At 40.1% G+C, this 25,088-nt stretch overlaps 2 protein-coding genes across 2 annotated transcripts in view; one reads left to right on the top strand and one right to left on the bottom strand.

Moving 5' to 3' along the window:
- Window positions 1–10,545, top strand: part of slc18a2 (solute carrier family 18 member 2) — a 29,596-nt gene extending 19,051 nt beyond the window's left edge. Inside the window, exons 12-17 of the mRNA XM_077496272.1 lie at window positions 945–1,023; window positions 6,394–6,445; window positions 6,623–6,686; window positions 6,758–6,877; window positions 7,156–7,289; window positions 9,845–10,545. Of these exons, the coding sequence (XP_077352398.1) occupies window positions 945–1,023; window positions 6,394–6,445; window positions 6,623–6,686; window positions 6,758–6,877; window positions 7,156–7,289; window positions 9,845–9,952 (557 nt within the window). The 3' untranslated portion in view covers window positions 9,953–10,545. The remainder of the gene's footprint in view (window positions 1–944; window positions 1,024–6,393; window positions 6,446–6,622; window positions 6,687–6,757; window positions 6,878–7,155; window positions 7,290–9,844) is intronic.
- Window positions 10,546–14,214: 3,669 nt separating this feature from the next.
- The window catches only part of pdzd8 (PDZ domain containing 8), a 52,435-nt gene continuing 41,561 nt past the window's right edge, over window positions 14,215–25,088 (bottom strand). The window contains exons 4-5 of the mRNA XM_077495608.1: window positions 19,347–19,509; window positions 14,215–19,173 (exon numbers count right to left, since the gene is read on the bottom strand). Coding sequence (XP_077351734.1) covers window positions 16,841–19,173; window positions 19,347–19,509 — 2,496 coding nt within the window. The 3' untranslated portion in view covers window positions 14,215–16,840. The remainder of the gene's footprint in view (window positions 19,174–19,346; window positions 19,510–25,088) is intronic.

The following is a 25,088-nucleotide window of genomic DNA, read 5'->3' as shown; positions in this document are numbered from 1 at the left end:
ATGCGGATTTTCATGAAGCTGAAGAAATTACACGAGCCGGACAGGAAATCGAGCGTTTCGCATTAAGGTAAATATTTTATATTTCAAAATAAAACAGTTTGCAAACTCATTTTTTGGGGAGTGAAGCTAGCTAGCTACATAGCATGACATCAGTCGGAAAAAAAAAATTGAGCTCAGAATAAATTAAACACGAATGACACTATTTAAACACAAAACGTACTTACCCATGGAGAACAGCCATGGTAGAAGTCCCAGAAATAATGTCCAAAAGCATATCGATGTGACAACAGGCAAGCGTGGCTATTGTTTACAAATACGACTCTATATACACGGTTGTTATTGGGTGAACTCAACTCGCCAGCGTGAACCCCATGTGATCTCATGGTCTGTCGGGAGTAGATTTCCGGACACGCAACGCACGCGGTGTGAATTGCAGTCCTTGCGGCGTCCGTACGGAAAACGCACCACGTCCGTTCCGCAGTCAGTGTGAATTGGGCTTTAGAGTGAGTTTGGTACTGTCCTGTTGTCTGGAGTCTGGTTGTGTTGTCAACCACATCAACGTTCGCATTGGTTCTGATGCATGTGAACAGTGACGTCATGTCGGAAAATAACATGGCTTCATCCGTGGTGATTCTTGTTGGTGAAGTCTGCTGACAACATTATAAACCATATACTGCATTTCTCCCACTGGTTATATATATTTATAGGTTTTTTCCCACTTCAGTGTTGCTGTATATGAACCCCTGTTCCGATAAAAAAATAAAATGCCAAACAGGATATTAGGGTGTCATTTGCTGGCAGGTGGAAAGCACAGGTCTTCATTACAGACAATAGAAGATGTACAGCAGCTTTGATGATGAAGCACTGATAGAATCTGCTTATCTTCCAAAGCCCTGCCTACACCTTCAGTCTTTTACCGCCAGTTATTTCTGTGTGTTGTCTAGGAGTCGCTTTCTTACCAGCATCCATCTCCTACCTTATTGGAACCTACATCTTCGGAAAACTGGCGCACAAGATGGGGAGGTAGGAGGGAAATAAGTCTTATCTCTTCTCAGTCTCTCCTTCGCTCCCTCGGGTGGGTGCGATATCTGTTTCCGCTTTTCAAAATTAGATTTCACTGTTTTTAATGTTTGGGAGCCTGGTCTCATTGAAGCCTTGACGCTCCCGTACCGTGCGTCATAATGTCTCGTTGACTATGTGCCTGCTTGGAATGGTAGTGCAGCTTTCTTGCATTTGCTGTTTTTACTCGAACCACTTTGTTTAGAAATGTCTTTCAAAGGATATTGCTTAAGCTATTGTTCTTCACTCTACAATTGTAAATTTGTGTCTCAGCTGTGGTTCAAACCCACTTTGTAAAATGACAACCGCAAATCATGTTATTTAACCATGACCATTTCATTTGATGATGCCCAAATTCAAGCATATAACCTACTCATACCTGTAAATATTAGTGTGGACCTCGCCCTCGTTCTAATAAACTGACTGCAACGAATGTGTTTATAATATCCAAGTATGAAAAAATTATGGATTCAATTCACGTTTCGTTAATGTACAGATGTATCACTTTGAAAAATTTTTGAGCCTTTATTATCAAGGAAAGAGTGTAAAAAAATAAAATAAAAATAAAATCTTGAAAAAGTTACAGGTGTATGCATATTTTAATAACCATAAATAATAGCTCTGCAGATAACTTGATAAATGCTTAAAATGGTTTTGTGGGGCCTCATTAAAGGCATAGTGTGTAATAATTAGGGATGTAACGATATCCAAACATCACGATACAATATTATGATCTGAAGTCACAATACGATAATTATTACAATATTGTTGGGATGTCAGCAAGACAAAAAAGATCACAATATTGTATAAAAAAAATAGCTCATACTAAAAAAACATACAGCATTGTGCTTTTGTACATTACAGCAATGAACAATGAAGCAATGAAGAAAAAATATATTATTATATTTATATTATAAATAAAAAAAATAAAAATAAAAAAATATATATATATATATATACATACATATATATATATATATATATATATATATATATATATATATATATATATATATATATATATATATACATACATATATATATATATATATATATATATATATATATATATATATATATATATATATATATATAGGTTAATTGGGCGCTCTGAATTGTCCCTTGGTGTGCTTGTGAGTGTGGATGGTTGTTCGTCTCTGTGTGCCCTGCGATTGGCTGGCAACCAGTCCAGGGTGTCCCCTGCCTACTGCCCAGAGCCAGCTGAGATAGGCGCCAGCAACCCCCGCGACCCTTGTGAGGTATAAGCGGTCAAGAAAATGGATGGATGGATATTTTATATATATATATATATATATATATATATATATATATATATATATACATATATACATACAGTGATACCTCGGCTGACGAACGCTCACGCACTTTTCGCCTCACGAACATTAAATTCGCGAGCATATAGTCTCTGCTGACGAACTAGTTTTCGACGGACGAACCAAACCACGCGGTCGAACAGCGCCACGGTGGCGGCCACGAGAAGCTGACGCACGCTCACGGCGTCCCAGTTCGTCACCCCCTTTCTTTTAGTGCGGACGTGGTTTGTGTTTGATAGACATTTTGGACCATATTGAGTGTACTTTTGCTATTATGGGACCGAAAAAGACCCCACCACAGGCTAGTGTTAAGCCTAATGCTGCATTCTCACCAAAAGCGAGGGACTGGGATTCGGCGGCGCGTTTGCATTGGCGTCAATGGAGTTCGTGCCACTAAAAAAAAGCGAAAGTGCTATCACGTACCTCAAAAAAGGAGAAAATAGTGCCACGGCTGTTTAGTCCCAGGAAAGAAGTGAAAGTAGTTGGCGGTGCTCACTTTTTGTTGACTCGCTAAAGTGCTCCACTTCCTTGTTCACCAAAGGGACACGCCTCCTCCACTCCGGTGAGCACGAAAGCGCGAATGAGCGGCAACTGTTCCATAAACACTCTACGCGGTGAAACACTTGCGAATGAAGTAAGTCTAACATTGCTACCATCCTTAAGAACTACCATCACAAAGGTAAATAAAACGACTTTATTATACAGTACAGTTTATTTCTTTAATTACAATACAATAGCACATTTATTATACATAAAATAAGGTATATTTTTGTGTAGTTTTAAGGCTTATTTAGTAGAAAATTATGTTTTATAGGGACCTGGGAACGGATTATTCTCATTTTAATGGTTTCTTATGGGAACTAAATGTTCGGAAGACAAACTTTTCGCTTTACACACACTTTCTGGGAACCAATTATGTTCGTGAGCTGAGGTATCACTGTATATATATATATATATATATATATATATATATATATATATATATATATATATATATATATATATATACAATGCAAGCACACATTGAATTCCTACACATTCTATTTCTATCATGTGCTGAAGGTTGGATCCCAAGGCGCAGACACAAATAAGGTTTTAACTATTTATTCACATCGAGAGGCGTAGAACAAACTTGACTAGACGATAAACAAAGAGAGTTGCACAGAGGGACGGAAAGCAATAATTCGGCAAAACACACACAATTATCAGAACGCTACTACACACAGTGAATCGATCTGATTGGTTGTCACTAAGTAAAGGACAAAAGAACAACATCACATTGGTCCAGACATCGCCTAAAGGATTAAAGATTGACTTTACATAGCCTAAAACTAGTTGAAACTAGATGATGGTTACATGATGGTTACATCAATTCAAAACAAGTCACTTGACCTCAAACTTAACCGGTCATGAACTCAAACTTAACCCAGGCGTGACCCCAGACATGACAATTTCGACACGTCTCAAAAACCACCTCATGAGAGCGCCAAAACGTTTTTGCAACATTTGAGAATTTTTTCCACAAATCCAGGTTTTCCATTGCCAGCTTGCGTTTTCAAAACTTGCCTTTTGCACAAAATTGAGGTTAATGGAAACACACAGACAGTCACTTGCCGAGATGCACCCTCGCTCACGCCAAATAATATTTGTGGCAGGGCTGTCAACTTTTGACCAAACCTTGGAGTGAGACTGCGGTCGAGGATCGATCCTGGAGGGCCGGAGGTGGGGTTGTTGACCAGTGTCGAGCGCATCCCGCAGCCAACCGCTTCCGCATTCCGCGTCCATCTGAGTGTGCTGTCACGTGACCGCTTGACACAAAAGTTGCACTTGTAAAATTAAATACATTACTTAGAAATTGAATTGGTAATTAGAGCTTTTTTCCCCAATCGGCTTAGACACGGAAATTAATAATTAAAAATTGAATTGGGAATTAGTTTTTCTATCGTGGTTACAGAAAGTTTTACTTCGTGTGAGAAATAAAAGTAAAGCTTGAGAGAGTGATAATTATGGTTTGCGTGACCCTTACGGACATTGCGTGATCATTGACAGCCTTGATTTGTTGTATGCTTGTGAATTTTGGTCTCTCTGAGTCACCGTAGGTTGTGTGCTTTGACATGCATGCGTTTTGTGTATTCTGTAAATTATTCTGTAAACTGTTAAACAAAACTATCAAAATGGACTTCGCTTTAGTGGAGGGAACTTGAGCCGAGTACAGTATTTACTAGGGATGGGCGAGTACCGATACCAGGTATCGGTATCGGGCCGATACCAGCCTTTTTTCAAGTACTCGAGTACTCGTGACACAGACGAGTACAAGCAACCAATGGCAGAGGGGGAAGACGTTAAGTGAGTCCTCCTTGCCTGTAACTGGCGCTAGCTTGCAGCAGTTTTTCACCAAAACTTCACCGGTTTGGAAATACTTCAAAATTGTGAATCTTAAACTAAAGAGCATTTTTGTGTTTTATTTTGAGCGTGAAGACTATTGAAGAGTGACTGTGCTGTTATTTTGTCAAAATTAAAGGAAATATATTTGTTTAAAAATATCTTTTAGTGATTTTTTTTAATTTGTCAAAATGTACTACTGGTATCGGCAGTTGGTATTGGTATCGGTGAGTACTGAGGGTCTGAGTATCGGTATCGGTCTGAAAAAAAGTGGTATCGAACATCCCTAGTATTTACTCTCAGATGATACGTCAAGGACATACAAATAATATGCTATTTGAAATTGGCTTTGTACAGTGCACAAATTGTTTGAGAGTTCTCCAACAAGCGTCATGTAGAACTACCTAGCCCGTGTTTGTCCATGTGCTAAATTGTGCCGCAGGCAAAAAGTCAGTGGAGTTAATCCCTAAAAGGTTCACTGACCTGAACTCTAGTTAGATTTGCGTGGTATTGTGACATCTCGCTTGATGGCTTACATAATTTAAATAAGGACATTATTTTTGACGAACTTAGACAGTAATTTTGTCAGAATAAATGTTGCATTTAATTAAAAATAGTTAATTCTGTGTTTTTCATAAGACATCCCATTTAACAACTGTTCCACCCTTATGCTTCTCTTTCGACTCTATATTCAAATACTGTAGCGGTTTCAGCATTGCATATTGTTTTATGAGTGGGGATGGCCTTTCAGGTAGCATGACATTTTCATCTGGTTCAAAGGTGCTCATTTTAGCTGCATTCCCCTCAGGCACCTGTTTGCTTAAGATCACTCTTCTGTTCCCAGAATCCCTTTTTGGAATAAGACATTCCTGCTTTGAGTCACTTTTCATTTTCAGGAAAATTAATTCATGAAAATATAACACTGGAGAACAATTTGGTGAAACAAATATGTTGTCATATTTTTATGCTTATTAAAAGTAAAATTGGCTTGCTCATTCCAAAATTGGAGTCAGTTTTGCTGTTTACCCTCCAGATGAATAAAATTCTGCTGATTAGCTAGAGTGACTGCAGTAAGAACATCTGAAAATGTTTGGACTCATCTTCAGCTACATGAATGTGGCATCTTATTTGTGCAGTCACAGTTGTGTGGTGAGAAGTGTGCACAATTCCCAATAGGTCTGTACTATCTGTACTATCAATGTCTGCAAACAGAAGACTAGCACAGTAAAAATGACCCGTAAGAGGATTAGTGCTTGCTCTTTTCGTAACCTTGTAACCACGGGCATACCATTGTAAGTTTTGTTTCATTTTGTGATGTTTTCCCAAAAAAAAAAAAAAAAAAAAAAAAGGTTGTACTGTTGCACTGTAACAATTCTGTTCCATTTGCATAAATACAATTTAATATTTCTTTAAGAAAACAGGGATCCTATAGCTCAAAAACTTGAGATGATTGAGAAAAACTGATCAGATTCTGCATCCAAAAATGTGTTAAGAACACCAGTCATACCTATTTCAATAAAAATTCTGTGTTCGAAAGAATATGTATTTGCCATGAGTGATTAATACTGAAGAAACAACGTAATAATTCCCTAACCAAATGTCTATCTACCCCGAACAGATGGCTTTGTGCCGTTATTGGCATGGTGCTGGTTGGAATCTGTGTAATAGGGGTAAGTATATACTGTATAGAGTAGCCAACTGTGTAGTATGCCTTTTGATTAAAGTCAACTCAGAAAGGCTCCAGCTCCCCACCACCCAAAACAGGATCAACATTATGGAAAATAGATGAATTATTATTTTTCTATTATTATTTGTATTTTGTGACTTGGTGTCCACCTATTTTGTAGGTTCCATTTGCAAGGAGTATTTATGGTCTAATTCTCCCAAATTTTGGAGTTGGGTTTGCCATAGGTAAGTATGTAACATATAATAGAAAATAATACTTCATATTGAATCAGTCACCTATACACTGTTTGTTGCAGGCATGGTGGACTCTTCTATGATGCCTATAATGGGATACTTGGTGGACTTGCGACATGTGTCGGTTTATGGAAGTGTGTATGCCATTGCTGATGTGGCTTTTTGCATGGGATTTGCTTTAGGTAAGCAGGAAGTCACAATAAGATGATTTTCATTTTGAAGAAAATGGATGGGTAACACCCGTAAAGGAGGAATGATCTTCTCCGAGGATGCCATTCTGTATGTTAACATAGTATTAGAAGAATGTGACTTTTGGGATTGTCCAATTGACACTAGAGCAGGCACAGCACCTTAGTTGAATTTGTAATTTTTAAGTCCAGTGAATCGGACAGAGGGTCTGCATTATACCACGATTTTTCAACCAAGTGACAATTATTTCATTTGTCGTCTTCTGTTTTAGGTCCATCTATAGGAGGATCCATTGCTGAAAGTATCGGCTTCCCCTGGTTGATGACCATTATTGGAATAGTGGACGTACTATTTGCTCCCCTTTGCCTCTTTCTCAGGAACCCGCCCGGACAAGAGGAAAAAATTGTAAGCTTACAAACATACCATAATAGCCCTGAACACGTGTTCAAAGAAAATTCTGTGCACATGTTTCATTGTAAACACATTTACCAACCATACAAGTTATTTCAACAGATTATCAGTGTTGTTGTGTACTTGTACATGTAGTGAGTAAAACTGCAAGCTAGGCAATATTAAATGATGCTTCAGTACAATCACAGATAAATAGTTATTTACTTAGATATACAACTCATTTTAAATAGACCGCAACTATTCATATTTGCGGATAAAATAATCTGACAAATATAATATTTTGCAACATCACAACACAAATATTTGCTTTTCAGCTTAGATGGAAATGTAACTTCTGTGGACGCTGCCGCATTAAGTAATCGCAAATAAGCTTCACTGCTGAAAAGCATTTGACGAGGGTGCAACTTGAAATGGTGCTAATTTCCAACACTAAGCAATAAGATACCTTGGGAACCTGAATGATTCTAAAATAGCAAATGTATTTTCTCATTTCTGACTCATTCTGAGTCTTGATGTAGGAAAAGTTATCACTCCTAGCACTTATCCACTCAATCTTCCTGGATGACTTATGTCAGCCACTTCTCTAGGAGATGTGGTAAGATATGATCTTGTAGCAGTCATCGCCATCTTCCAGCTGGATTCCTTGGGCTCCATTTATCTTCTGGATGAAATTCACACTACCTTATCCTTCTCTTGTCTTCGTTCTCAATGACCCCCAATGGTGAGGGACCCCTCAATGCACAGCTGTGACTCATCGTTATGAGCAACCACTACATCTCTTTTCTACAACCCCCAGCAAAAATCTTATGAAATCAGCAGTCTTGGACGAGCACTCACTCAGACGTTTTATTCTGTAGATCAAACTGAGATAAAAAGCATGAAACAGTCGTAAGGTCATTCCAAAGTGCAGCATCTTGGCTTTCAGAAACACTAAAAGAAAAGAAGAAAAAACATTGTGCTGGTCAGTAAATGTTTTAAACTTTTATAGAGCAAGTGCAGGGAAATAAATATGGAATCATCCCACTCTGAGGAAACAAATATGGAATCATGAAAAACAGACAAAGAAAAAACAATCAAAACACATCACTAGTATTTAGTTGCACCACCCCTGGCTTTTATGACAGCTTGCAGTCTCTGAGGCATGGACTTGAAGAGTGACAAACAGTATTCTTCATCAATCTGGTGCCAACTCTCTTTGATTGCAGTTGCCAGATCATCTTTGCAGGTCGGAGCCTTGCTGTGGACCTTTTTTTTTTTTAAATTTCCACCACAGGTTTTCAATTTGGTTGAGATCTGGGCTATTTGCTATCACATGGCCAGCAAAATCAGCAGAGATGTCCAGCTTCAGACTTCCAGTCACCTCCTCTTGTCCCATCAGGGGGAGACAGAGGCAGCTGTCACTGTCAGTCATAGTTCCACATTGTTTGCCCCAGTGTCTGATTCTTCTTAAACATGCCTCGCCAAGGTCCAGCAGACATCCAAAAAAAGGCAAAACAATGGCTCCTTTTGTTTTTAAAGAACAGCGGGTGAACTCGGAATCTCTCCAGGATGGCCAAGATCCTCATTCTTATCTCATAGGGTGAGTTGAGTCACCCTCAGAAAGAAACTCATTTCCTCTGCTCATATCCGCAACCTTGTCCATTTACTCAATACCCCAAACTTGGAAGCACATGTGATGGTGGGGACGTAAATGGAGACATTTACCTTTTTGTCACAGCTCTCTCCGCATTTTGATAGTGGACGCAATTCTCTAACATTTGTTGGTCATGATCTGCTGTGCATTCCTCTGATAACAAGACCACAACATATTTTACACTCCACCACCTGAGGCAGAATTTCAATCCCAACCCGCAGGGCACAATACATCATTTTCTTTCTGAGAGCTTTGGCCTGCTATCAAGACTGTTAAAGCCAATGTCATTCCAAAACAATGAGATGACATCAATTTGTAAAAAGATTTGTACTTCTGGACTCAGGTGAGTTAAATTGCAGTAAAAATGTAAAGGGTACAGGAATCACACTCATTTTATACATGCTGGCAAATTTTCAGTCTTTCCAGAAAGTCCCGCCCAATCTTCCTTCCAGGAATTGTGCACAGCAGTTCAACCAGCATTCCAACAACAAGTCTAATTTTACAATGCAGGCATGAGTTATCCTTATCAGCTCATAATTTCTATAGCGCAATCTGGCCACACAGTTTGTCAAATTGTGTTTCATGTATGTAACATGAACTGTTGGGCTGTTGCAGATAATCCGTGTACCCTGTTTACTCCTACTTGTGTGTGTACATCCATGATGAGCTGTGAGCCACGAGAAGTACTTGGTTGCATTAACACATTTCTACATGTGTATGGATTTTGGGAGGAATTGCCAAAACATTTTGTACAGATTTTCGTACCAGAAGCTCGGACAACTTTTTCTGGAAATAACCGCACAGGACAGCCGACAGTTGAGGGAGGGAGATAATATACGATTGTATTTGCATTAATTGTAAAAACACAATCATACATTTGACATAGTTGAATGTAAATGTTCTAATTGACTTTCAGGCTATTTTGATGGACACCAACTGTTCGATGAAGACGAGGTCCTACTCTACTCAGGGAAATTCCTATCAAGGTGAAGACATGGATCCCGATTATGATGAGTATGACTAAAATGAAACCTAGCCATGCAGGGTAAAATGAACAAGCGTTTAGAGGATCTATTTTGTTGTATAAGAATAAGGAACAGAGAAAAACACCAACGAAAGCAGCCAAGATGTTTCCATGTGACTATCTTGCATTAAGTCTTCTCTCTCTCTCTCTTCATTGTATTATTAACGCTTGTGCCAAGAGAAGTTGATCTTGATCCGTGTTCGCAAGTGCACCATGTAAGAGCCAACAGCCTTATTTGTCGATTTTTTTTTTTTAACAATTTGTAGACTGTAGAAGGGTGCTAGGAAAATGTTCACTAAATATGTCAAAATTGGTCACTGAATTCGTGTCTGTTTGATGTCATGCAAAGCCTTTTTTTGTCCCGTGTTTCCAATAAATGGAACTTGTATGTGATATTTTCCCCTCTTGCCTAAATTGGGTGATGGAGTCAGTAACAGTTACAGGCTAGTCTATGACCTACTTAATGAGTGGGAGTACCGTGAAACCATTGAGTGGGTTATTCTAACCCAACACTTGCTGAATTTGTTATGTTTTGAATTACGTAATTGTGTGCGCAAACTAGAATATGGGAAATAAAAGTTAAAACAAATGTATTAATGTTGTCATGCGTTTATTTGCGATGGCAACTAAATGTGCAAACCAAAGTTCAGGGAGTCAAATCTGATCATTTAAAAGTACAAAACACAAACACATAAGTCTTCAAATTTGATGGAGAGCTTTTTTTTTTTTTTTTCAGGTATCATATCAACAAATGTGAATCTAACACAATTTGACAGTTTAGGCTTTGCAATTTTAGCAAGCAAATCGTAGCAGCGTAATAACATTTCCGCATGTTTGAGAAGCTTTTGCACCATCGCACTGCTCCAATGTGTAGCAGGGTCAATAATAGTTTTGGCTTTTTCAGTCATTATAACACTGGAGTTAGCTTCAATTAGTGGTTTTTGAAAAACGTTTTCTTTATTTTAATTTATTATATTATTTAACAGTATTTTTTCTTTATTTTTCTTTTATTATTTTCTTTAGTTTTTTATTTAATCCTTATGTAGGTCATAAAAATGATTTTTTTTTTCGTTCATTTGCATTAGCCTAGATGCATAGTACAATTTATGCTTATCATGGCAAATTTACGGAAACTGCTACTGTTATCACCACCACTTGTGAAAACTCCGATCTCTTTGAGCGGGCGTTTGAGCAAAGCCTGGAAAAGACTGAGCCGCATTTCAACTTGGCATCAACAAAAGTTTGATTCAGCAGAAGTTTCAGAGATTGATAAAACTTTACCCCTACCAGTTTTAAGTTGCTGTGCATCACTTTTCAACAACCTGCAGTCATTTTTGCAAAGCTGTTCCAATGTCAATTGGTGAGCCATTTGCAAGGAAATGATAAACTCTACTTCCAAAAATGTCACATGCTGATGGCCTGACATCTGTCTGAATTCTACCTGAAACAAAATAGGAGGAACGTGCATCGTGACTTGTGGGACACACTTTACTTGTGATTTTACTGTTGTTATTCATCTTAAATTGTTTGTGGTACATATCACTGATCTGGGGTTTATAATAGGCTCTCGTTAACATTTGCACACTAATAATTCAGTCTTTAGACATTGAGCCCATGCAGTAGGAATGTTTACAAAACAATTATCTGCCTTACATTATTCATTTTTCAAACACACCGACCCTCTATTTGGATCACTCCTGCGGGTTTGCATTGTATGAGCGAGCATTTTGCCTTATGTACTGTATTAGACAACTATTGTACTATACATCTGATGATAATCATATTTTTGTGTGTTGACTATGATGTGTTCGCTGCTTTCTGGTTACTAAAGGCTACTGGTTGAAAGTTGACAAGCTGATGTACCCTAGTGTCAATGTTTTGGTTCATCTTGAAAAACGTCTTAGAAGAATGTCAAGTTGTTCGACCTCAGTGAATCTCACAATAACAAAAGTGAGCCTTTAAGAAATTAGGCTCTATTAGAGTTAATCAGCTTGCGAGGCTGATCACTGTTGGATTCACAACTGATTGACTTCATGGGGCTAAAAGTCAACATTTCGATTAATGCCAGGTCAGTTTGGCTCATTTATGTTTGGAAAACGATGCTACTTGAGCTTGTTTCTTTTGCCACTTGTGTTGTTCATGTATTCTTGTCAGACATTAATGTCCCCTTGTGTTGCTATTTTATCATCGTATTGTTACCATTTTGCAATTTTTTTTTTTTTTTTACGCTTTAAAATTATTGTACAGAGACACACCACAGTCAATCATGGTAGGTGTTTGAATCCGGGTTTAGCCACCCATAAACGCTCCTCCATGTTCTTGGGTTATTTTAAGATGTTAAATTGTCCTAAAAAGTGGATTCAATGATGTTCTCAAAAAGTGGAAGCCAAACATCTGTTTGTCACGTTTAAAAACAAAAAAACGCGCATGGGGAAGCCCATTCTACTAGCTCTCCTGCTCGTCCGTGGTAAACACCTCTCAAATGTCGCTAACGTCCGAGCTCATCTTCATCAGTCTATGCAGCCGGCCTCGCTTCATAAGGATGTCCTCTTGCGGCTCTCAGCTATTTTCAGTACAGTGTTCCCTCGTTTTCCACTTGGGGTTAGGTTCCAAAAATTACCCGCAATAAATGAAATCCGCGAAGTAGTTAGCGTTATGTTTTACAACTCTTATAAAATGTTTTAAGGCTCTAAAATCCCCGACCGCACAATTTATACACTTTTCTCATTGAGGCATTTACATGTTCTCACACTTCTCTCTTGTTCAAACTTTGACAATGTTCAAACCTTCATAAATTTTATAAAATGGGTATATTACTGTAAAAAAAATATGCAAAATTGCACTTAAAAAAAAATCCGCGATACAGCGAGACCGCGAAAAGTGAACCGCGTTATAGTGAGAGAAGACTGTAATGCGGTCAGCTCTGTGGAGCTCCAACGATGAATGGCTGTATCCGAAGCTCACTACACGAAGCTAGCTACATGCTACAAACACTGGAAGTGCGCATGCGCAGCTAGGAACGAGCACGCACGACGTCGTTACGCATATTGATTGACAGAATTGAGAAACAATCGTGAAGATGATCCACCCGGAAGACACAGCCACAAAAATATCCTTGAACCCACCTTTAGGTGTGAATGTTTGTTTGGTGAATGGTTGTTTGTCTATACTGTACTGTGATTGGCTGGCAACCAGTCTTAAGGTGTACCTTCCCTCTGTCCTAAATGCTTTGTGAGGATAAGTGGTAAAGAGAATAGCTGGATGAATAGAAGGCAAGCGTGATTTTTATCACAATGTAAGTTTACAGTATAGGCATAGTAAAATTACATTGTGTGGAAGCATGTGACAGCCCTCATCAAATGGTTCTGAATACAGTATAACCATGTTTTGTTTTTGCTAAGAAGTACAAATCTGCAAATTTAACCAAAGTACTTTCTGACTGCCCTGCAGCTACTAGGGAGAGACTTTTCTGTTCAGATCTTAATGTCCAGGTCACAATACTTGTATAGTGTGTGCACCAAGGCCTGTAATATTTTTATTAGATTTGTTGAACATGTACAAATGTATATGCTATGTATCCATGTCCATTAATGTAAGTATTTGTAGAGGTGTGTCAACCCCTTAGTTATACATGTGGAATGTTTTCATACCACTTTGAAACATCCTATTTGATATTAAATGTGGTATATTCTAAACACTTGCCTCCTCATATCATGCAAACAATGGGAGACTGCTTTATAACACTTGTGCATGAATGTAGGCTACATCGAAGACTCTGCATACTTTTCACTTTGGTGTCAAAAATGTGAACAATTTTGACGAAGGCTGGAAAAAAAAAAAAAAACATTACTCTGACAGGATAATGTGGGAGCAGACACAGCAATCAACATGTCTATCTTACCACTGGCCCTTAATTACTTTACAGATGCTTACACAATGCACTCTTCGGATGCTTATAAATACAGAAAATATGTTCAAAAAATCCATTCAGATATGAGAAGGGGGGGGGGGGCTGAAATGAGTGAAATATATTGGCGATTTAACAACAAAAATCTTCCTCCTTTTCAGGCAGCTTAACCTGTCTCAATATCCAATGTCAACGTAATCCTGTCCATTCATATTCACCACTCATTTGAAGTTGCCAACACTTTATTTAGATCTAAATATTGTACTGTTCGTATACACGATTAAACACTGAAGTGATCAATAGCTTTTCTTTTTTTTGGAGGGCTTAGCTGACAAGAAAAACAAGGCACAGTAAATAAATTCAAGCTTTTTATTTTTTTTATTTTTTTTTAATTTAGGATAAGTACAATAAAGCTTCATTACATGAACCTTCAGAAAAAAAAAAACTGCACAACATCCCTACCATATGAAGACCTTACCTGCTGAAAAGCTGTGATGAGCACAAGCAAGTGAGAAACAGTAGTGTGGTCGATTGATCACATTGTAACAGCAGCAGCAGAGGCAAAAGCAAAGCTTGGCAGGCCTAAAAGTGAATTTTACAGTGAGAATGTCACCTCTCAGGTTTCTGACACACCGCGTGACTTCATGAGACAGACAGTTACACAGATCAAATGACAAAAGACAAATTAAATAGCCATTAGCTTCATGTCCAACATAAGAATATTGCACATATCTGAATGCACAGTGACAGACTGAGACATGTATGGAAATCATTCAGCAAGTATACAAAAGCAACAAGCAAAATTTGAGATAAGAACATCATAAGGTGGTCAACTGGGTACTTTCTAATCCGTCTGCCTCTGTAGCTCAGAAGTGCACATTTAAAACAAACTAATATGTGAAGAAAGTTTGACCTGCATTAATTAGAGGGCTGTTTTGAAGTTACTGTGAACATTGGAGATTTTTTTTTTTTTTTTAACAAAAGGTCAGTGATATTACTATAGCCAATGAGAAAGATTGCAGACATTCATTCACATTTTGAAAACTGTTATGGACTTTCAATATCATGACTTGTTGCTCATACTAACTATTACCTCCGTAAAATGAGGTCCTAATACTTCACTAAACCAAATGTGTATTAAATGTTACTGAGACCTCGGAATGAGTCATTAACTGTGCTCCATCATCCAACATGACCTTGAACAACACCTGATGAGAATTTCCAAGGTGCAAAGCTTTGGGAGAAACTAAATAGAAATCACTCAAACCTAACACAACTTTCTTGCCGTTTTGGGACAATGACTTAGCTCAAAAGGGCACAATAGTTTCTCTCAACCAGTTCACAATCAGATATGAATTGGAAGTGGTCACCTCACCAACGTGTGATTGTCCGTGTACTGTTAACCACCTCTCCTTTGGCTTTAATTTGGTAGTTCAATCAACTGATATGTAAGTAATACATAGCTGCTGTAGATTGATAGAGGCTGGAAAAATTATGTTTCTTCAAGAGCTCAATGGCCTGTAAGTATTGATCCAGTAACAATTGGAGTTCAACTCAAAACAGAACATAGCATCTTAGCCAAGCAGCTCTGGATCAACCAAGAGATATGGAAAATAAATGGACTTCAATTTTACAGCATTATGTTTAAACTGATTTTACACTCTCATCCCAAATGCTGTACAAGTGTTTCAGCCAGATTACTCAAGGTGGCTTTTTATTATGTGCCTCACATTATTCATTCTGGCTTCAATTGTAGATAACTTTTACATTTTTGTTGTTTAAAATGACAATTGGAACCAAAATATAGCATCATTTCTGACTAGTGCTGCTTGAATCAAACTTATTTGCGGAGACTTGCAGTGGTACTAAATTGGCAGTAACCACAGCAATAATGAAGGAACAGACTTATGTGTTTAGAAAAACAAAACAAAACCAAAAAACACTATCCAGTGGCTCTCCAGGAGCTTTCAAGAAAATGAAGAATAACATTTCGGAAGTTGATGGCTTGTCAGCGCTGAAGACAACAATACTCAATATCTGCAAATAATGGGGTAGCAAAAACCAAACAACAAAACAATTTGAGGAACACATTTCGGGTACTCACACCACTCATGAACGCAGGTGGCATGTACAACATCATCCAGAAACTTGTTTTGTTTTAATATTTTTTTTTCACACTTAAATGCAAACTGAAAAGATAAACAGAAAAAAACACATAAGCTCCAAATATGGTTAAATATAATTTGGAAATCAGAACAAAAAAATCAAAAATCCACCAAGTTATTCACATATTTATGAAATAAACATTTCAAAAATGTATTTAAAAATATTCAAGAACAGGACAATAACTCCTTTAAATCTTCATGAAAAACATGAATAGTTTAAATGAACCATGTTTGGCTGAGGTGATGCAACCAAAATGAAAACATAATACCCATTCCATTCATTGTGCAGCTGCTAAAATCCCCCAAAGAAGGGACTGATTTCTGAATATTAAAAAGGTCTGCTAAAAGTGCGTCAAACAAAAAAGGTAAGAAAGCTGGACTGCAGTGTTCACGTTTTTTGCCCCCATGTGATCCGCTGGAGTCGTTTTGACCTTTACAGTAAATTACTCCCGAACAATTATTTTCATTGCACACAAAAATAGCGCCGAGTGAAAACATCATTGAGAAGGTTAAAGTTTTACAAAGACACTTTGAGTCCTCAGAAAAATATCTCGAATGAACACTATACCAGCAACACGATGTTGTTCTGTTTCCCTTTCAAACCTAAAGCATGGACACAGTGCAAAATAAAAGCATTATCAGGTGCAACCGAGTAACCATCGGGGAAATTCCTTCATGTATTTCATTGACAACCTAAAAAACAATGGACGGTATCCCAATTTCAAATAGTGAGCTAACCTCACCTCCACCCCGCCAAAAAAAAAAAACAAGGGACACAGGTCCAATGTTCCTCCATTTTATGCTTTCCAGTCTTGTTTAGTGGAGCGCCTCCACGCAGATCTGCTCCTCAGTGATGTCATCCAACAGTTGCAAGTCCACCGGGCTGCAGATGTCACTGTCGTAGACCTCTGCTCCCATCAGGGCCTCCTCCTCTAGGCCATCGCCTTTGCCCTTAAAACATTGTTGTTGCTCCGAAGGAGAGGTGCTCTCCACCGACTCTAAGTCCTCAATGCCCGCGCGGTAGTGGATCATGAGCAGAGTGAGCGCCTGGAGTCTTTCGCCGGACTTGGAAAGGGCCGAACTAATGAGCACCTTACGCCTGGGATCACCGGTCTCCCTCTCCTCTATCAGAAGAGCGTTGTTGTGCTCCAACTCCTGATCGATTTCCTGCTGCAGCTTGTCCAGCATCAGCTCAAGTTTTTGGGAGCGCTCATCTGTGGGCAAACCTCGGTAGAGGTCGCGGCCGATCTCTTTCACAGCAATGAACACGCTATCATCCAAACCACCCTCCTTGCGAACGAGTTTGCTGCTTCCCCCGCTACCGGCGGGTTGCTTGGAGGGGCTGGCACCACTGGTGTAGGTCTCGGTATCACTGCTTTCATTGTCTGAGGTGTTTGGAGTATGTTTGGGGGAAGGATCCACTGCTCCGGGCACCGCGTCCGTTACCTGTTCAACCAGGCGAGTCTTGGGGGCCTGGCGTAGGTTAAGCAGGCGGGAGCTAGTGTTGATTATATGGCGGGTTAAGCCAGTGGTGGCCCGATTGATGGTGGACTTGGCCTCGGGGTCAGCTCCTCGACGTTCGGTCGCTGCCACGCAGAAGGGATTTTCAGCAAGGCATTTTTCCTGGCATTTTTTGTGGCAAACGTAGGCGCAGATCATACACTGTGAGGCCGCCTTAGTCCAAACTTTCTTTTTGCAATATTCACACCAGGTAGGGTTTTGGAACTGAGTGTCCTGGAAGTTGTGGCGAACCTCAACTAGCTGCATGGCACCGTAGGCCAAGTCATCACGCGTGGTTGTGGAGATATGTTCCCTTTCGCGCTCTCTTAGATCTTCATCATGGAGACTCCCTTCACGCTCCCTCTCTGCCAATCCAGGATAGTCCAAATCATCCCCCGATAGGTAACAGAAATTTAGAGTAACATCTCCATAACACAACTTCTCATTGAAGCCTTTGTGGGTGCTGAGGCTGCGTAGTGCAGTGCGGCTGACGTTAGCTCTCGGTTCTGGAGGCCCAAGCCGAAATGTGCTCTGATATTCTGCTGAAGATGTTGCCATACATTCAAGGGCTACATGCTCCAGATGGAGGCTGACATGACCCAGGCACAACAAACTGCCCAGCTTAAAGGGATCTTTACACCAAAGGGCCACATTAAGGTACTTATGGTTGCTGTCCACCTCAAACACAACAGAGGCCTTGGGCCAACGTGTTGTCTGGTTACGGAACATCGTTTCAGGGGATTCCCAGAAGGAGTGCTCTTCTAGACTGTCCCGTGTGCTGCAGGAACTCTCTGAAACTTTGTCCTTTGCCTGGTCAGCCTTGCAACTAGTGAAGGATGAGATTGAAATATCGTCGCTGGACTCTGACGGCCTGGTGGACTTCCCCTCACTCGGTTTGACACAAGTCTTTTCACCCACATCTTCATTGGCTCCAGTCAGAGGAGCTTTTTCAGGAGATTTCTCAGAAGCACTCGGCGTGGTTGTTGCAGTAGATATTACAGGAGCTGTGTTTGATGTGGAATCAGCACTTTCGGAAGAAAGGGTTTCTGAGCTGGCAGATGACAACCGTATTTGAGGTCTTGGTGGCACTGGTGGACGGGATGGCGGGGGTGGAGGCGGTATTGTGGGGCGCTGCAAACTATCTCCTGGATCATTGCTCGTCTTCTGTCGTGAGGGCTTTGGTGATTCTTTAGGTTGGGGCTTTAGTGGTGATTGGAGGCCCACCAGGTTTAGCTTACGGTTGAGGATGGGTGATATCGTTCCAAGAGGTTTTGAAGCCAAGTTGGCCACTGTTTTTTTTGGGCTTTGGTTTACTGTAAGTAAAAAATCATCCTTATTTTCACTGGTGCTGATGGGGCCAACATTCTGGCTGGGTTTGGAGTCGACGACCAACTCTTCAAATTCAGAATCCATGTCTTTACTGTCAGTTATGTCAGACAGAGTGGTGATGGGGGCCGGATCTTCTTCATATCCCCCCGCCTGGGATATGAAGCCCGGTTCTTCCAGCTGCCCAAATCCCTCCTGAAGAGTCCCCAGGCTTCCGAGGGGTGGAGTCTGGTGGCGGACTGGCCTCTCGTACAGGACCACTACCCTCTCTCCGGCCTGCTTCAGAAGTTTGGGCACTTGAACCGACGATGTCACTTTGACACCTGCCAAAAATGGGCACGTGAATTAACATTCTGAAAAACTGAATAAAAAACTTTTAATTAATTTGCTTCGACATTGCATTTGTTTCGATAACCAGATTATACCCAAGTCAAATTTGTATTGAAAATTGTGAATGCCTTTTGCAAAGACCAACGTCAAATAAGCCATCTCAAACCTCCGATTGCGATGAGGCGATCACCTCGCTGCAAGTCTGCCAAGGCTGCGGGGGAGTTAGGTGTCACCGTCTCGATGCTTACATGGACTGCATCGCCCTCACTGGCAGGCACATGCCTGAAGGTCATTCCCACGCTGCCACACGGACCCTTGATAACCTCTGTCTGTAATGTAAAAAAGAAAAGACTGGTTATGATTAATTAATATGTTTTTATTAAAAATGGCCACACTTCTGGCTTTAAGAAACACTTAATAAAAGAAAGAAAATTGTTAGTCGTATTTTTTTGAACAAGTGGACAAAAAATATGGAATCATGTAATTTTTAATTCTAAAACAAGCACATGCATCAGATTGGATAAACTAATTAGTCCGCAGTAAAATAAGAGTGCTCACACCTTGACGAGCTGTTGCAACAATGGATTGACATGAATCAGGGCTCCAACACGAGAAATGTGATGATGACAAGGTTCTCTTTTCAAATGCTGCTTAAGATTTAAGAGATTATTATCGACCAAAGGCGGAAGAGCACCGAGTCTCATCAATGGGATAACGGTGGAGAGGGTAAATGAAAACTCTCAAACTCCTCAGTACCCACATCAGTGATTACTTCACATGGACCCACAACAAATAGCAAATCATCAGGAAGCCTCAATAGAGGTTGTACTTTTAGAAGAAGCTGAGAACATTTGGAATTCTCACAAAACTACTCCGCAACTGCTCCAGATGTAAAATGGAGCTCATCCTGACCAACTCGATCACAGTCTGGTATGGGGAACTGTACCGCACAGGACAGAAAGGCAAGAAATCCCCACATGTCACCAAAACAGCTTCACGACATCGGACTCCTGAACAAATGACATCACAATCTGTCAACCACACTGTGCAATATTTTTTATTTTGTAATAATGACAACTTGAACATTTATACTGTGCAATACCTTCACAACCTGCAGTACTTCACTTGTTAAATGCCTACATCTTTGCACAATACTTTTTTTCTTGTTTTTTTTTGCACTAGCTAGACTACTGCTACTGCAGAACTTTAATTCACTGTTTTTTGTTTTTGTTTGTCATTGTTTTTTAATGGCTTTTATGTACTTTCCCAAGCCCTCCCTTTCCTTAAATATTTATCTTTCATTAATAAAAGTTGTCCTCGTTTATTTTATTTTTTATGTTGTTTGTATAAAGGGAGGGAGACTAGCAAATTATGGTAAACAAAATGAGGCGGCACGGTGAATGACTGATAAGCACATCTGCCTCCCAGTGCTGAGGACGTAAGATCGAGTCCGGGTTCCGGCCTTCCTGGGTGGAGTTTGCATGTTCTCCCCGTGTCTGCCTGGGTCTTCTCGGGGTACTCCGGTCTCCTCCCACATTCCGAAGACATGCATAACAGGTTAATTGGGCGCTCTAAATTGTTCCTAGGTGTGCTTGTGAGTGTGGATGGTTGTTTGTCTTTGTGTGCCCTGTGATTTGCTGGCAAGCAGTTCAGGCCAGGGTGTACCCCGCCTCCTACCCAAAGCTGGCTGGGATAGGCGCCAGTTCCCCCTTGTGAGGAATAAGTGGTCATGAAAATGGATGGATGGATGGATGGATGGATGGATAGATGGATAAACAACATATCATTCAGCATGGTCTGAATTTGTGTTTTAATAAAATATAATCTATTTTCCATTTATTGATTGTATTTGTTCATACGCAATTCATATATCACTCATTTTCTTACATCCATCCATCCATTTTCTTGACCGCTTATTCCTCACAAGGGTCATGGGGGGTGCTGGAGCCTATCTCAGCTGGCTTTGGGCAGTAGGCGGGGGTACACCCTGGACTGGTTGCCAGCCAATCGCAGGGCACACAGAGACAAACAACCATCCACACTCACAAGCACACCTAGGGACAATTTAGAGCGCCCAATTAACCTGCCATGCATGTCTTTGAAATGTGGAAGGAGACTGGAGTACCTGGAGAAGACCCACGCAGGCACGGGGAGAACATGCAAACTCCACCCAGGAAGGCCGGAGCCATCGTGCCGCCCCATTCTCTTACAGTATTTTTTATTTATTTTTTGCCAAAAACTTGAAGTGAATTTTCTTGCATCACATTTGTGTCCATGTGTTATATCGTATTGTTGTGTAAGAGACTAACATCGTTCTTAAATAGAAACTATGCAAATGGAAATCGAATTTAAAAAAACAAAACAATAATTGTTTCACCTCTAATATTTGTATAAATTTGTAAATGCAACTTGAAAAGTATTTATTATTGGTAATCTTATGCTGTTCTCTTAATAAAGATGAAGAATCTACATTCAAATAAAAAGTCACACATTTTCCACATCACAAATGTATGTCATTCTGAAGAATCCGACTCACAGTGGTGAAATGCTTGGAGCCGACCTACTGACATCTTCTCCTCCTCTGACGCAAACTGAAAGTGGCAATTCAGTGTGAGATGAAAGAGCTGCAATTAAACCCCACCCCCGCCAGCCTTAATGACAGCCACAGCTCACAAGTCACATATCCCACATTACAAGTGTTGTGATGCAGAGGTGACCTGCTTCAAGCCCAAGAGCTTGTTGCCCATCTACAGTCATGACACCTCCTCCGATACACAAACAATTCCATTTGACTGTGTGGTCTGTGCCGACTGGCAGGTTACTGTAGTCAAATATGATAGCTGACAAAAGAGCCCAACGTAACGTGGAGGAGGAGAAAGAGGATGAAAATTGTACAGGTGTCCTGGTATATATAGACCGAAAAAGAAAGCCAATACAACTTGGGTCGACTGAGACAAATGACTGTAATTTCCCTTGCAGTAATTCGCTATGGTTCTGGTGGAAGTCTGTGATTGAGTTAGGCTTGGCATAAATGAGCTGAGCTGAGATGAGCACAAGCTGGCAAGGGGGAAGGGTTCAAAAGGGCTCAGTGGATGATGGACAGTCTTGATCTTGATCCATGTTCATGATGGCTGACAGCAAAAGAGAAACATGGCTTCACCAATTAGGAGAGATGGGATTCAATTCAATGACTGTAATTACTAGTACTAGTAGTAAGTTAATTTGTTTGTTTGATATATCTATTACTTTGTTGATTATTTCAGGATATTTATGGTTTCCATCAATCCAATTGCATGACCGCTTATTCCTCATAAGGGTCGCGAGGGCGCTGGAGCCTATCCCAGCCAGCTTCGGGCAGTAGTCGGGGTACACCCTGAACTGGTTGACAGCCAATCCAGGATATTTACGGATTCCGGGACAAAACCCTCCAAAAAAACGAACAACCAAAACAGCAGCTGTAAAGGCATGTTTCTGATGCCGAATAACGCTTCCCATAAAAACTGTCACAGTAGTTGATGTGGATGCTGTTATTCTTCCCATAGCCGACAAAAAAAACATGTTGAATCAAGCGTGGTTCTGCTGGTTGCAGCCAAGTAGTTGACATTTTCAGAGTGCTCGCTCCCCATTTGCCATATTACCAATGGCGAGTTGAAGCAGGGTATGGCGAGGTGAATATTTCCCACATACGCCACGCCACACAGGCGAAGAGCCAATTTTGGCTAAAATTGCCCCAGGAGAACCCGTGTCAAAAGTTCTTGCGACAAAGCACAAACCCCCGTATGCAAATAATGCCAATAATCCCACAATTTTTACAGTGGCCACTGAAGCAAATTATAATCACAAAAGTTTTTTTTTTTTTTTTTTTAAACATGACTTTTTAATCCACTGACATATTGTTTATGTATGTTTGTAGCAGCATGGTAGCGAGGGATCGCACGTTTTGATGCAAACCTACAGTGGAAGCAATGCAAAAAATTGCGTCTGATTCTTCACGCCAATATGCGCAAAACAAGCAAGATGACACGATAAAAGAACCATTTAATCTGCACACATATCATATCTGAGTGGTTTGGTAAATTCCCCTGCCTTGGACATGAGGAGAACAATACGTTTTTCTGTGACGCGTGTGGGGAAAAAAAAAAAAAAAGAAAATGAAACACTTTCACGAGAGGGAAGTCAGTAAGGGATGCAGAGGGACAATGTCCAAAACACAAAAATACTGAAGACTACAGGTACGTGTGTTTTCTACCAGTTTAGCTTTATTTGATGCACACATTTGATTACTATAACATTGTTACATCATGCACAGTAAGCCTGCTCGATATATCATTTGAACATCGAAATGCACAGCTAAGAGACAATTCACTTCGGTATTGATTTTTTGGAGGCAGGGTTAAAATGCAGGCAAGCTGATGCAACCAAGGAAGAACATCGATGTGTCCCAATGTCCACCCTTAACCCTAAACCCTCATTCACTATATAGTAGAGGTGGGAATCTTGGGGCACCTCACGATTCGATTGCGATTACGATTCAGAGGCGACGATTCGATTATAAAACGATTATTGATTTCCCCCCAGGCAGCAGAAAAAAAACAATGTATTTTGGCGCTTTTAATGTTTCGTACATTAGTTACAAAAATAGTACAAAAGTCCTCTCAGGCCTAAATAAACTACTATTTCAGTATCAAGTTAACAGTTCAAAACAGTAAATAAAATACTCAAGTCCTCATTCTGTAACAACAGCTTTTAAGTATATTCAGTCTTCAACAGAATAAAACATAGCATTGAGCAAAAATATATTATTTTTATCCACTCAAAAGTGCACTGAGGTATAAATGAAAGACAATGTGAACTACTACTTCAATACAAATGCCTTAAAAAAAAAGTGCTTTCCTGCTTTTTAAGTTGTGTAAAGATGAACATGTAAACATTAAAGTTTCTCAGAGGTACAAAAAAAAAAAAAAACCTCAAGTGCTTTTCTGCTTTTTAACTTGTGTAAACATGAACGTGTAAACATTAATGGGATCGTTCGGCTTTTTTAACATGAATCTCAATTTGATCCTCACCTCCCGTGTGTGCGATCAGCGCTGACTTCGGCGTTGGACGAGAGGAAAATAGTCCAGCAAGCTGGCTGGGGTCTCGGAAATAAAGCGTTTTTCTTCTAAAAACTATTTGTTTTCAAAAGCGTGATACATTTCCACCACAATACTCTTTTCTGAATAAAGTCAGACGCCATTACCGCCAGCCACTACTTTTCTGTTCGTTCGTTCGTATCACTGCGCGGCGCCCTGTAGAACGCTAACCGACGCACTGCAGCCAGCTAGCTGATACTTCCGCCTGAAGTTGTTTGCCTTTTCGGAGCAGGTCTGATCTCACGAAGAGGTGGGTTGGTCAGCTCAGCCATGCTTGTTGTTGTTTTGAATCTCGAGGCGTGAGTTGTGGATGTGTACTCTCGGTCCGTCCCAAAAAGCGTCCCGAAGACCGCGCGCGCTACTGCGTTTCAGTTCCGCGTACTTTTCGCTCGTTTCGCTTCCCTTGGCATATTTATATAATCGGAATTTGGACATTTGTGAATCGTTCTCGATTGTTGCACGGCCGAATCGTGAATAATCTAAGAATCGGAAATTTTGCACACCTCTACTATATAGTAACGCACTATATGTAACCCACTCCGTCAAAAACAAAAACAAAACAAAACAAAACAAAACAAAAAACACTGTTAAAACTGGAAAGATGCAATTTAGTGTAAAGTGACTGCTAAGGTAGAGATTCGTTTGTTGGGATTGGGTTATGTGGATGGCGGCAGGTGCATCCTATAAACATTGAACGAATGACAGGTTTTGACAGAATGTATGTGTTACAGTCTAAATTACTTGTCACACGACAAGCCAATAAATGCCATGCCGCA

The sequence above is a fragment of the Festucalex cinctus genome, chromosome 14 (assembly GCF_051991245.1).
Source record: "Festucalex cinctus isolate MCC-2025b chromosome 14, RoL_Fcin_1.0, whole genome shotgun sequence".
In the NCBI taxonomy this organism is placed as follows: Eukaryota; Metazoa; Chordata; class Actinopteri; order Syngnathiformes; family Syngnathidae; genus Festucalex; species Festucalex cinctus.
This window is presented reverse-complemented; position numbering and strand designations above follow the sequence as displayed.